This window comes from Coccomyxa subellipsoidea (assembly GCF_000258705.1).
Source record: "Coccomyxa subellipsoidea C-169, whole genome shotgun sequence".
Lineage (NCBI taxonomy): Eukaryota > Viridiplantae > Chlorophyta > Trebouxiophyceae > Coccomyxaceae > Coccomyxa > Coccomyxa subellipsoidea.
In genome coordinates, this window is record NW_005178041.1 from 3,575,709 (window position 1) to 3,589,875 (window position 14,167).

The 14,167-nt window shown below is 53.0% G+C and overlaps 2 protein-coding genes across 2 annotated transcripts; one reads left to right on the forward strand and one right to left on the reverse strand.

Annotated features, from left to right (window-relative positions):
- Positions 1 to 2,596: 2,596 nt before the first annotated feature.
- Positions 2,597 to 12,803, forward strand: COCSUDRAFT_46296 (hypothetical protein; the record flags this gene model as incomplete). Its single annotated transcript, XM_005651446.1, has 20 exons — positions 2,597 to 2,860; positions 3,184 to 3,465; positions 3,901 to 3,979; positions 4,345 to 4,501; positions 4,913 to 5,030; positions 5,431 to 5,566; positions 5,984 to 6,120; positions 6,621 to 6,840; positions 7,150 to 7,221; positions 7,481 to 7,566; positions 7,938 to 8,091; positions 8,442 to 8,575; positions 8,943 to 9,026; positions 9,360 to 9,505; positions 9,948 to 10,101; positions 10,396 to 10,575; positions 10,697 to 10,758; positions 11,224 to 11,297; positions 11,622 to 11,771; positions 12,281 to 12,803. 20 exons carry the CDS (start codon positions 2,597 to 2,599, stop codon positions 12,448 to 12,450), a joined length of 2,859 nt encoding a protein of 952 aa, XP_005651503.1. The 3' UTR covers positions 12,451 to 12,803.
- Positions 12,804 to 12,950: 147 nt separating this feature from the next.
- COCSUDRAFT_59452 (ATP-dependent Clp protease adaptor protein ClpS) lies at positions 12,951 to 13,398 on the reverse strand (the record flags this gene model as incomplete). The annotated part of the gene is made up of 2 exons (XM_005651447.1): positions 12,951 to 13,030; positions 13,284 to 13,398. The coding sequence occupies 2 exons, from the start codon at positions 13,396 to 13,398 to the stop codon at positions 12,951 to 12,953; spliced, it is 195 nt and encodes a 64-aa protein (XP_005651504.1).
- Positions 13,399 to 14,167: the final 769 nt, after the last annotated feature.

Genomic DNA, 14,167 nt, shown 5'->3' on the forward strand with positions numbered 1-14,167 from the left:
GTCTTCCCATTCCCATGGAGGAGGGGGCTGCTTTGAGGCCCGCACAAAGGTGGTGAGTGCACGTTGGCGGCACTTTCTGGCTCTGCCAGAAATGTTGACGCACCTAGGTCTGCAAGAATGAGATGCACACTGAATTGCCCTGCCATAAGTGGAAGACAGAAGTTACAATCTGGCTGTAGGAACTCGAAATCATTTTGCAGTGAATGCTTAGTGTCCGATTCAGCCCACTGGCCAGCGAATCAGACCACAGAACTCACCTGCTGGCCTGGATGCAGCAAAGCAGCTGGGGTCCACATTGCAGGATCGCGCTTGAGATTTTGACGATCATGGTGTTCTTCCGCCTTTTTTTTCAATAACTTCTACGAAAAGTGTCACAGTGAAGACAAATAAAATGCATATGCAGGCCTGGCAGCTGCAGCTCAGAACCAGGCGAGAAACATCCAAATAACAATATAGATTAGTTTCTGGATGGATGGATGAACAGGAAAGGTTTTGTTATTCTTTCATCACAGTTTCTCTTCGAAACAGAGGAGAAAAGAATAGTCAACATCCCGTTCGTCTTAAGCTTAGGAGTTGTGAAATAAACAATAATACGAGGGAATTGTTCAGGGCTTGTTGGGACCTTTGTGGAAGGCAACGACACTCGAAATCGATTAATCCAGCGTTACAGTTCGAATCAAAGAGATCGGGGGAGCGTTTGATGAATTGTGCAAAAGCTGCCTTGTGTGTGTGTCTTGCACCAGGTATCTACTCTACATCCTGAACAGTGTCACCAACGCTGGATGACGCAGAACAATGCAGTCACTGAAGTACCCACTCAACATGCCGTACAAACCATAGGTGACATTACCGGATCATCTTTGCTTGTCCACGAGTGCTTGCAGGTGGATCTTTCAAGGATTCCGCAATCATCTTGCTTCTTTGTTTTAACCAAGAACTTGCAAGCAGGTCTATCTCTAGGACGCTCTATACTGAATGCATTCGGATGCATACAACAACAAATTTTACGGGATTGACGCGTGAATCAGGACGGTATGCGAGTCTAAAGTTACTTTTTAACTGTCAACAGGGTGAAATCCTTGATTTCGTTCTGCCAAGGCATTAGACATGCCACAACCTGCAATGGATTCGTCGTCGGCTGACAAAAGGGGCAGAGTAGAATATCTGGTAGGAAGGTGAGTTCTTGTATGAACACCTGCTCTTCTTTGCTCGACATTTTCTTGATTGCTTTTAACGTCTTTGTAAATCCTTGGTGCCACCTTGGCTAGATCTTTTGAAGTACATGTGCCTTAGAATCTCTTGCCACTGCCCCTCAGGGGCACAGCTGTGACAAGCTTCGCTACTCTCCTCACGTCCGTCTGAGTGTGTTGATCTTGTTTGCTTGTCACTTCATCGCTCGGCCCCTGACGCTGTCTCCTGTGCTACCCAGGCTTGGGGATGTCGTATCTGCAGCCAGGGGGGGCCACGACCTCTCTGACAATCTGCGCGCCAGTGCAGTGAGGGTCTTATTTGGCAAGATCCCTGCGCTCCAAGGCCGGTGGGAAAAGGTTTGCACCTGCCACCTTTTCTCCTGGTTGGGTATCCCTGCAGGCAATGATCAGCACGTACTGGTCTGCAAAATTGTCCTGCCTTTGAACTGCCAAAACGTCAAGGGGAGCAAGAATGCCAGCGGCCGGGAGGTTGCATTGTGGAGGTGATGCATGTAACTCTGGTGCAGGACGCAGCTGCAGCAAGGCAGTTTATTAGCCAAGACAACCCAAAGGCGGCAGAGTTTGAACAGCGCTGTGATGAACTCAAAGCTGCTGGGTGAGCTCTTCCCCACACATTTAAAACTCTCCTGCGCATTCTGTGAATTGTTTTGAGGCGACATATATGGCCATGCTCATTGAGGGTGTTACTGGAACCCCACACATCATCCAGTATCTGCTGTGCTGATTCCATTGCCAGAAGCTTGGCGCCTGCCCCAACTGGTGATAGAGTGCCAACGATTCCCGATGTCTTGTTTCGTTCATTATCATTGCCACTGTATGCATGCATCAGATAAATGCAGAGACATAATGCAGCGCCTGGTGCGAAATGCAGGGTGCCCAGATTGGATGAGTTTCTCATCGTCATGCAGAACATTCTCAAGTCCCCAGAGGTGCACGCTGCGCTGTCCAGCAGCGAAGCCCCCGCTCAGGCACCCAGGAGAGCCGCCCCTGTGCCCTCTACTGCCTCATCTGTCACCGCTGCCCCCTCCAGGCTCAGCAAACCCCCCAGTATACCAGGTGACCCTCATCCTGCAGTCCTGCTGTGGCAGCTCATCAAGTATATTTGCGGTTGAAGGCCCCACTAGAAGCAACACGGCCTTCCAAATGCCAACGAGGACACCATTCAATGATTTTCGGGTTTCCATGGCAGCCCAGCGTTCTTTGCATATGAGGATGCATGTGACGTTCTTGACGGCAGCCTTGGTCATCATGCGTTCCTAGCCATGCAATTCTGGCCTTACACCCTTCAGATCCCCAACTACAATTACATTTTCAGCCACGTCTGCTATATCCCAATGAAATATAAAATGGAACGTTCAAAATCGATTGCTTCATTGACAGGGACGATGACGCCTGTGACGCGCGATGCATCAGAGCGCAGCAGCGCGGGGAGCAGCCGCCGACCGATGTTACTAATAGGTGACGAGGCGCTGTCACCGGCGCTGCCTGATCTGGCAGCCAGGGCCGGCAGGCCGTCGCCTGATCTGGCGGCGCGCGGCAGCCGCGATTTTGACGATTCTCCGGTTGCTCACTCCGCCAGCAACGGCGGCAGCGCGCAGCAGGGGTCGCGGCGATGGCTGTCCGACCACCGCAACCCCATCTATGGCCAGGTCAGACACTCTCAACTGTCCCCATGCACCGTGCGCACCTGCACTTTTGTCTGCCTAACATCATTTCTGTTATGCTCCTGGCCCCGAGTGCCCATACACAAAACTGTGATGGGCCTGCATTGCAACACTCGCCATTATCGCTCTGACAAGAAAGAAGAAGTTGTGGCTGCAAATGCATCACGTGCATGCCACGCCAAACCCGACAAGAGGGTGCAATGTCCAGCTCTATAGAAGCCCGGAGCACTGAAGAGCTTACCACAAATCTGTATAGCAACTATGACAGTGGGAAACAATTTTGAGCTCCAAGGTTGATATGCGCGCAGCTGGGGATCAACACGCCCTACAAGTCAGGGGCGGACTACTGGAGGGAGGGAACAGCGGAGCCGAACGGCGGCGGCGCTGACTCAGCGGCCGGGGGCAGGACCTCCCTGCCTCCGGTGGGGGACCTGTTTGACTTCCAGGCTGCCAGGGCCGCCGCCAGATCTGAGGCTGCCAGTGCAGACAGCACCCTGCCCCCCATGCCTGCTTGGCTGCAGGAGAGGCCCTTCCTGACTGGGGAGTTCCTCATGCAGGCATGCCTCTTCCACCGAAACCAGGAGACACCTGTGATATGTTCTGATCGTTTGGGCTGAGGAGGAACCTCGAAAAGCATGAGAATTGATGGCCATTTGACGCCCCATGAAGCAAAACATGCGCTCAAGTCTCAGCACTGTATCCAGCAACAGTGGGGATATGCAGGCTCTATGCAGGATCACTGATCAGTGTTGCCTCTAGCATTCTCTGAGACACCCAGGATGGATGAAAAGCAGAATAGGACTGAATACTTGGGTGGCCCCGGCTGGCGGGGGGCGGTACAAATACTGAGCACCGTGCCCACAGTTGATTGGGTCTTGCTTGGATCTGGCGAGTCCAACAAGGGGTAGGAATTTGGCAGCCTTTACATGCAGCTTGTCTGCAAACGCACCTTGCCTTCGGCAGGAAAAACGTGTAAGAATAAAAATAAGACTTGGGTGGATGAGGGTTGGCGGTGTGATACGCAGAGTGCTGAGGCGCCACGGGTGGATGTTGAGGACACGCAGCCCCTCAGCACATACCCGCGCGCAGTGCAGGAACATATATGTGCGTTCCCCCCTACTTCACCCCCAAATTATAGCCTTAGTCTTGCCCGCACCCACACCTGTACTTCTCTGCTGTGTTTTGCAAGTCAACCACAAGCATCCATGTAGCACTGCTTGGGAAGCCAGGACCACTTGTTGTGGTAAGTATCAGGAAAACCTGTGGTGTACCAGTATTGCTGGCAGTATTGCTGGTTAAACAAGCTGGAAGAGTTCTGTGCTGTTTGGGGGTCTGATTTTTTCTTGATAACGTGTGGCACAGCATCGATTGATGCTTGAAGGCATGGTGTCTAGATTAGGTCGTGCGGCAAAGCACTGATCAATAACTAGAGGTACGTTGTTTTAATGTGGACAATTGTGGTATGGCAGTGATGGACGACCTGCTCAATGCGTTCATGGGGGTGGATGGCAAATATGCCCGCGCCAGGAGGGTGGATCAGGCGGATGGGGCGCATATCAGCTATGCGCTGGAGGCCCGGGCGGATCCCTCCCTGCAGGAGCTCGCCACGCGCATGCTGCCCATCTGGTGCGCATCTTGCACACTCACCACTTGTAGACACCAGCCACAAAGGGACCCAGAGGATGGTGCAGTAGCTGCAAGCCTGCGCTCTAGCTGAATGAGTCCGGCTGGTTCGGCCTCCTGCAGAGCCCTCCCAAGACGTCACAGCTCTGCACCCTCGCTTAAATCTGAATTTGTGAGAGGCTTGCAGCATTCTTTGAAGCAACACAGCAAGCAAAACTGTGTGATAGCCGATCAATTTTTACAGTTCTGAACGTTTTCAGGCTGGTTCCCACAGCAACGCCAGTTCGGTCACGCCAGGTCTTCAGTGCAATCAGCAAACTGCTTCACAATTCTATTCGAGGGCCCCAGGCAATTTTATTGAGCAAAAGCCCATGGTTCCAGCTGTCACTTGACTTGTGCCTGTGATGTCCGCAGTGACTCGGTGGTGATAATGGATCGGTGGGCAACCGTGGCGATGGAGTATTCGCGCGGTCGGGTGTGCCATGCGGTGGCTGGCGCGATGCGGGTGCTGCTGCAGGACTGGCACCTCATGGTGACTCAGCTGGAGCACCAGATGCTGACTGGACACCTCACCCTGCAGGCGTGTTACCTTCACTTGCTCACTCCATCCCCGCCCCTCAGACACCTGCCATGCGTGCACGCCTGTGCATGTCTTGGAACATCCGCTGATGTCTGCTCACAGAGCAGATGCTTATACACAGATGCCGGTCAGCTAAACTCAACAATGCTGAATCCTGTGCAATTGGGTTTATTTGCACTACGTCCTCAAAGGAAGGAAAGGTCATGCCTTTAAACTGGGCAATGGATTTTTTAGGGTCCCATGCATGCTCCCTTGCAAGCAGATGTTGCAACACGAAAGATGGGTTGTTTCCTTGGGATCTATTTTGCTGGTATTGTGGGAGAAGACAAGTGTAATAGGGGTTGTTGCGCAGGCGATGTGGTACTATGTGCAGCCGCCGCTGGCGTCGCTGGGCCTGGCAGCTTCCGTGGCGTCGGAGGCAGCTGCTAGGAAGCTGCGCGGCGCATCCCTGCTCAACCTGCTCCACTCCCGCTACGCAGCCGTCGCCGGTGTGCACTCACTTTGATAATGTCTGGGACAGTGTTGCTATCAAAGTAAGCATCGGACGTGATCAAGTTCATGTGTCATTGTATCTACCCATCCTACATTCCAGTGCTAGAGCGCACATGAATCCCATCAGGCAGGGTTGCCAGCCCCCAGGTGACTCAGTTGGTACAATAAATGGCTTGCAGCCAATCTAGGGCTGACCGGATGTCTGCCTGAAGGTAATGGACAAGGTATAGGGTGCGTTTCACAGAGAGCCTGAGATTTCAAACCCCCGGGTTGGGGCCAAGCATGCTACAACGCGTGTACGCTCCGGCAAATATTGCTGCAGCTCAATGTCGACCTGAACAGGTTGTAGGATCCGTTTTCAGGCAAATCTCCAGCTGGGCCAGGACCAAGATCTTGTTTCTCTTTTGCACCAGGTGACACGGCTGCGAGGGGCCTGCTGGGGAAGCTGCTGCAGGCGGGCTGCGCGCCGTACTTCAAGATGCTGGAGCGCTGGCTGTGCGAGGGCGTCCTCGACGACCCTTTCGCCGAATTCATGGTCCAGGAGAACCCGGTGAGAGATCCCTGCGCTTTCTTCCGCAGTCTCGCATGCCAGAATCAGCACACTATCTCCAGTACTTCAACAGCGATCTACAAGTAACGTCCACAAATCTGACAATAAAAAGACAGATCACCAGCCACAGATAAGAAGCTCCAGGCAGAAAACCCCAGTTCCTGGCATGCATGCATGCACAGCAAGCGATGCGCCTCGATAGAGCACTTGAAAAAACACCGCATTGCCTGTAAGTGTGCTCACAGCGCACTGCTATTGAAGCAGGCGACACACGAGGTGAATTCTCACAGCTAGTTTCGAGCGTAAGGGGTGATAATGGCCGGTGCACCCATGCATTGGCTCTGTTTCCACTCACCGAATTCAACACAGCTGTGACGCCTCACACCCTGGCAGAGTGTACGGGTGCCACCAGCCAATATCCATTATTGCCTCCTAGCCAGTGAACGTGCACTGATACATGCACTGGACAGGATTTGTAAAATTTTGTCAACACATTGCAGGAAATCGGCCGCGATAGCATCAACGCAAAGGGGCAGTCGGCTTTCTGGCACGACCGCTACACGCTGCGACAGGCTGCGCGCGACGGCGCGGCCGCGGCGCCGGTGGCCGATGAATTCGGCGGCAGCTACCCGGCAGCTTCCCGGCCCCGGGAGGGAACTGCGGCACCGCTGGACGTGCCAATCTTCCTGGACGCCCTTAAGGACACCATCCTGACAACCGGTGCGCTCCCCACACATGCTTGCATGTTCCAGATTGCCTCTGCGCTCCACCAAGGTGCATTCAGGTTTGGTTGATTTGGAAAAATGATGTGGTCATCAGAGCCGCTTCAGGTCAATTTGACAGCAATCGTGGGAGATAGCACAAGAGCTTTTCTTGCCCTGCTGCCGCTGCTCAGCTCCTGCGCAGAAACTAAACACGCAGTGCATTCAATACTACTCCAATTCCAATTAGATCAATCAGATCAGCATGCAGTGGAAAGCTAGCTTTCTAGGCTGCAGGCGCCACTCAAACTTCTGTACTATCGCGCAGGCAAGCACTGGAACGCCATCAAGGAGTGCAATCGGCCCATCGTCCGGCCGCTGCCACCCGATGTCCACATAGGTATAGCGCCCTATAACCTCTTCATCTCCCCTGCTGGCATAAAATCGAACTCCAGTAGAGATTTTTGATGGCGTTTTGTTGCTTCAAGAAGGTTTTTCCTGCAAAAGGGCCAGACCAGAACATGTGTCATCTTCCTGCAGATACATTTACAGAGTCAAGTAGCTGTCTATGCGAGACATTCTGGAGCAATTTGTAGCATGCACAAGGCTCTCGTCCTCAAATTCTATTCAAAACTGGCTTCGTGCTGTTCGTTCTGCAGAGTACTCTGCGGATGGCGGCTACGCGCAGCACATTCACACGGCGGTCTCCGCGGCCTCCAAGGCACTGCTGGACACTGTCACACAGGTATTTACACTGCAGTCTATTCTTTACAGAGCTATTATCAAAGTGCCACCCTTATGGGGCTGCTACAGTATCAAGTGTCTGCCATGTAAATCAGGATAGTCTTCAAGCATCCCTGCTTCAAGTGTTGTGGGATAACATGCCCCATTTGAAATATTATCTCAGGTCCGCGGGTCCTTGTAAATGCATGTACACAACGTACAAACCGGTGACCGCCTGCGTAGATTATGTGAAGCAAATTTGATGGACCAGGAATCCTCGAGCTTCCCGGCTTAAGGGGTCATGCACCCACTGAGAGGTCATCAGAGGCCTCACGGAGAATTGTAGGTAATGTTACGCTGGAGTGGTGCTTACTAATGGGTGTGTCATGGCAGGCCGGCTTGCGCCAGACGCTGGCGGCCCTGAAGAGCTACTTCCTGCTGGCGCGCGGCGACCTCTTCACCGTCTTTGTAGACATCGCCGAGATGGAGCTGTCCAAGAACGCCGGCGACGTCATCCTCACGCGCCTACAGTCCCTGCTCGAGCTTGGTGTGTGCCCGGTCTAAGTCCCTTGGCAAAAAAGGCAGAAAACTTTACTTGCTCTGACCAGGGCTTGAACCGTGAACCTGTACCAAGGCCGAGCTTCAAGATAACGCTTCGTAAGATAACGCTAACGTCCCTGCTTGAGCACAATGCATGCACGAGATATCCAGGCAAACAACACAAGCTCAAGTCCCCAGATTGCATGGCCATGAGCGTCGCTTCTGTCATCTTCGACCTCACCAGGCATGCCAGCAACGCCGTTTTCATCACTGTGCGATGGATGAAAATGCATTGGGTTCAGTGCACAGTTGCCAATGAGGCAGTTGTCGAATGAATACCGCTCACTCTGCGCGCAGCGGTGCGGTCTTCATCGGCGGGAGGGGACCCCCATGCGGAGAAGCTGACTGTGTCGCTGGATCCGCGCTCGCTACTGGCTTTCCTGCAGCACGTTCTGGCTGCCTCCACTGGCCCCGCCCTGGCCACCAAACGGGTACCGCCCCGCTCGCTTGCTTTTTTCATCGCCCTGTTTTCTGGGTCAGGGGCAGAGTACATCCGTGCTAATTCTAGTACTCAGTAGGCACACTAGTACCTCAAAAATTATGTTAGGTTTGGAGTAGTCCATTGTGTTCTTGGAACGAAGTACACAGAAATATCTGCCAAACACTTGCCTGTGTGTCGCTCGTGTGACGAGTGGTTGGTACTGAGCGCCTTGGTAACTTGCTTTTTGCAAACGCACGCGTCTCGCGTGGATGAGTCTATAGCATGATCAGAGCGATTGGTGCAGACTCTTTGTGCACGACTTGACGTATACTGCACTGCGATGCATGTCATTTGCTGACGAGGTGCTGACTGGTCAGGTGGCTGGGCGGTCCACGCTGCTGGCAGAGAAGAATGCGCTGAAGCAGCGGGGCGGCCGCGAGTGCTTCCTGCTCTCCATGAAGGTGCGGCCGCCAATACTGCACTTCAGGCCATAACAAGCACTCGGCTATACACTGAAGGCTCCCCCCTTCTCTGTGTCTTGCTGCAGAGATCAAACCTTGCCTGCATTGCTGGCAAATGAAGTGTGCCCAGACCTCAAATACAACCTTAGTTGTGACCAGGGAGACCGTGATCGGCCTGTGCAGCCAGGATTTGTGTCAATCCCCTGACAGGAGACGGCCTGTCAATTGATCACAGCTGATCAATAGAAAAATTCCCTTACGGTATCCAAGGTAAGAATTGGTGCTGCCATGACCAGAATGGTGAAGTGAATGGATGCCACCCAATGTGCGCAGGTGGAGTGGCCGGTGGCGGTGGTGGTGAGTGCTGCGAGCGTCCAGATGTACCAGGCCCAGTTCCGGCACCTGTTTGAGCTGGAGCTGTGCGAGCGCTCCCTGCAGAACATCTGGCGCATCTACCAGTCCACCCGCCCCCTCTTCAGGTGCCATTCCACCCTCCTGAATCTCCCATCTGTAACCCCCCTAATAACACCCAAAATCCTGTAGATGATGATTTCCTGAGACGCTCGAAGATCATTCGTGTCAATGCGGAACGCGGAAAGCCTCTGTGAACGCATGCAAAGTCCCACGTGCATGTGCAATTCCACCCTGCCTGTGTCTGGCACCTGGCAAGTACTTGGCTATCACTTTGCTGGCTTGTGTTGATATGCCATTGTCCTGTGCTGCGCACCCATGCGCTGTGGCCAACATTTATGGTTGTGCACTATGGCATGGGCATGACAGTGGGAGCAAGCAAGCTGAACAGATATCTTCAAGGTGCACAGTCACACTAGGTCACCTGTTGCTCCTTCATGTCAAACAATCCTGCCAGTGCTCAAAAACGCTTCGTTGGCTCCTGAGCCATGCATGCATGCGTTTCTGCAGGCGGCCTGAGAAGACGCTGATGACGGCGTACGGGCTGTGCCAGCAGATGATGCATGTGTTCCACCAGCTGCGCCTCTACGTCACCTTTGAGGTCATGGAGCCTGCCTGGATTGGCATGCAGACAGCCCTCGACAAGGCTCACACACTCGACCAGGTGATCCTCCCTTCCGGCACGATGATTTATCTCAACCTTTTGTTCTCAATGTTACCCTGTAGTATGCTGTAGACTGTAGAAGCTTGCCTCGCAGATATCAGTGTTTGACGCGGCCTCGCATCGTGGCGTAGCAAATTGGGGCACTGAGTTTGCCAGAGACGTAATGCCGTGTTGTCAAGCCTGCTACCTGCAGCATACTATGCAACTCTGCACGGGGAATGGAATGTGCATCAAGAGTGTCACATGTCATGCATGGCTGCATTGCATTGTCCCACGACTTATTTCCATGTCCAGGCGTTGGCGGCGCACGATGACTTCCTGAGGCGGGTGATGAAGGGGACGCTGCTGTCGCGCAAGGTCAAGGTTCTGCAGAGGCTCTCCGACCTCAAGGGCATCGTGCACAGGCGCGCTGGCCCATCTCTCACAAACCCCGTTTGCAAAGAGCTTCTTACAGGTTGCTTGCGAGGGAGCCCGGTCAGCGAAACGCCCTTGGGACGGAGTCCCTGCCCCTGCGAGGCCTGCCCCTGTGAGACCTGCTCCCTCTTGCCGATGCTGGGCTTGCGGCGCTTGCCCAGCATGCAGGGTTGCGTTGCAGGTCCTTGCTCGTGTTATTGCAAGCGCAGTTTGCGGGGTAAAGCCCCGCTGTGGAACAGCCCGGTGCACCTGTATGGCATCTCTTACATGTGGCGCGTGAGGATCGTGCGATCAAAAAAGAAACAAAAGGAAGTGAATACCTGGAAATGTGTAGAAGTAGCTTCAGACAACAGGAGCAGTTGATGCCCACAGGGGCACAGCATTGAAGTGGGTGCTTGCATGGGGTCACTCTGCTGCCCTCCTTGCTGTTTGGGGCATTTCTGGCAGTAATCAATTGGCAAATTTAGCATTTGGTACTGAGTTCTGGCATTTTCAAAGGCTTTGGGTGAGCCTTGCAAGGTTGAGCAAAGTGTAAGTCTTTGTCATCAGCCTCAGGGCGACGTGAAGAGGGTTACAACATGGCTTGTGATGCATGCATGTAGTGGTGTCCATCGAACACATGTATGAACAGTACAGGTGGCGTAGCACCTACCCGAAGCCCTTGAACTTTGCTGCTGTCCTTGACACAAATGTGCTCTGCTTGTGCAGGTTCTTGGATAATGCCAAGAAGCTGCAGCTGCTCCTGGACAATATCCAGGCCCCAACAGAGGACCTTGTAACAGGTGAACAAACCGCCCCTTGCAACAGCAGTCTCTTGGTCTTGAGACCGAGCCGGGTCAACTTATATGCCATCTGCTTTGTTTGCTTGCAAGTATGCTTGACAAATTTCAGTGCTGCTGACACTAGGTCACTGCTGAACCATCTTATTAGGGGTGCTTATTGGAAGCTATTTGCACGTAGCTAGCAGGCTATCACTTAATCCGGTCATGTGCATGCACACAGCATTAAGGTCATCCCTGACATGATTATTCCAGCTCTTCAATGGTTTTCTCTAGCCCCAGTGCTTGGCATTCTGCTGATAATTGCGGCTGGCAATAACATTGCAGGCCAGGCTCTGTCTGACCGCGAGCGGCGGCTGCTGCACGCTGCCGAGCTGACAGCAGCAGCGGAGGCGTATGTAATTACCGACAACTTCAAGTGCAGCGTGGAGGAATTCCAGAGCGACTTCCTGCAGAGGTTCAAGGAGTTCCACGAAGGTGCGGCGCGTTCCCTCCACTGCGCGCATGCATGCATGCGTCAGGATGGGCTTGAAATGACACAGAGAAGGGCCGAGGCAGGCCTGGCTTTGCACTCCTGCCTTTTCCGGCTTGTGCCTCCATGGCAAGCTGGTACTGTGGGGTCCGGTGCATCACAGTGCGCCTCAGGTGCTCAATGGCACTTGGCAGGACCTCCTCAGGTGCGCGAAGCCATGAGAGCCGCAAACTGGATGAGCAGAATTTGTGAGGGCAGGCATTGCCTGTGTGCTGCAGCCTAGTGCAGAAGCACCTCGGCAGAAACGGTGTTGTATGTGAAAGAGTGGGGAATGCGGTGTGCAAGGTCTCGTCTTGTCCAGGGAGGATCAGGGATAGGAGCAGTTGGGAATCATGCTGCTTCTAGCAAGGGCAGAACCTGCGATGGCTGGGTGAACTTTCCATGTGCAATTTGCTGTCGGCGGCCAGTTCTTGTGTTGTTTCTTCAAGTCTTGATGTCTGTTTTGGGGTGGCAGGGCTCGAGGAGATCCACAGGAATGCAGTGGGGTCTATTGGGGAGACCAGGGAGGAGCTGGATGGCCTGCTGAACCTCATAGCCCGCCTGGACTACAACAACTTCCTCTCTGGGGAGCCGGACTACCATGCACTACTCAAGCACCCCCTGATCAGCAGCTACGGCAAGTGATGAGAAAATTGGACTTGAGTGCTGCGCTTGCAGACTCGTCCAAAAATGTGTCTATTCTTGAAATTGGATTGTATGTTCCAGATGACATGACAGAGAGTCCACAGCAGCTATGCAGCACTGCAGGATCCTTGCTGAAATGCCTGTGTGAGCAACCAAGCCATCGTTGAGAGTTTCATTAGAGTGCAATATGATGTGTTACGATTTAAGACCGGGTTGTTACTACAAAGTGTCCCTGTCCCTGATGCAGCTGCATGATACTGATGACTGGTCTGTCCTGCTGCAACCACTGGGGCTTCAGTACATGTGCCGCAAATTTATTACCGTCCCAATGTAATGTTGGCAACTTTCAGAAATCCAAGCCGACTTGACCCCTCATATCATGATATCTGTTCAATTAAGTTCGATACCCACTCAACAATTTGACGCCGTCACCCTTAATCATTAGTAATGCCAGGCAGGACGCTTATGCTTACTACCCCGTAGCATCTACTCGCTGATAATTACAAGGTGGTGGTGTCAGGCTCAATCATGTTGCTGATGCCCTGCCGCGACAGCTGCTCTGAGTAAAACTCCGCATGCTCTGCAGCACGCATGCACACACTTAGTCATTACCATATAGATGCCTTTACAAGCGGAACCTGAGAGACATGATCACCACTGAATGCACCTGGCAATTATGGCATTTTGTCAATCATCAAGCTAGTGTGCATGATATATCTGGGCACTGCCAATGCCCCAAACACAGGCATCTCTCCAGCAAGTAGGCTAAACAATGTACATCCCTACAAATGATCTCCACTGCAATTTATACAGGGATGAGCACTGGGTCCCACCTTTGATGCAGGAAGTGATGATGGCCTGCCCGAGCTTTTTGGCAGTGTGATAGCAGTTGAGGGCGTGCTCAGGCGATGTGCCTGGGATGACTGTGGTGATCGCCTGAACCACCATCTTCTCTGTGTGCCTCTCATGCTCCAAAAGCATCACCCTACGCGCAAAGGAGACATATGCTTGCTCAACGTCCTTTGCTCCAAAAGCCTTGACTGCACGGCCCTATCAGGGCACGCGATATTTGCATGTGACAGGTCAAATGTTGCAACAACTGTTTCAATTTGGCCAGACGTAGTTTTCGAGCTTTGCTCAATACTGCTGCTCTCGTTTCCAAGCAAAGTCCGCACGCAAGGGCCTATCACATCGATGCCTAATTCTGGATTGCAGTCATCAAGCCGCTTCTGCCCTGATGAACATGCAAAGTGCACGCTCCTGCTGCTGCTGCCAAGACTTATATCTCCCACTTCTGCAGACACTGTTGTATTGGCTGCAATTTGCGGCTGCAATACACCTGTAAGATCCTCCACCGAGCTTCTTGCTCTTCTGCGTCTCTCCACCCCCTAGGCCTGACTCTGTGGCAGGCGTGGGCAGCTTTGAAAGATCCAAGCCAGATTTCTCCAGGACTCCTGTGGGGCAGTTCTCCTCAGATATGAAGAGAATTAGGGATTTGTAACACAGGTGGCTCCGAGGATACAAGTAGACTGTCATAGCTTACAATGTAATGCGACGCAGACAGGTTATTTGTGGGGCAATTCACCAGATCCGCCCTCCTTTTCTAGAAGAGCCCGTGCTGGCCTGGGCCCTTTCCGCGCACCAATGCACCTGCGGGAAGTGTACATCCCTGCCGGCAGATATGTCCCTCTACATTTCACAGACCTGATTCGCAAAG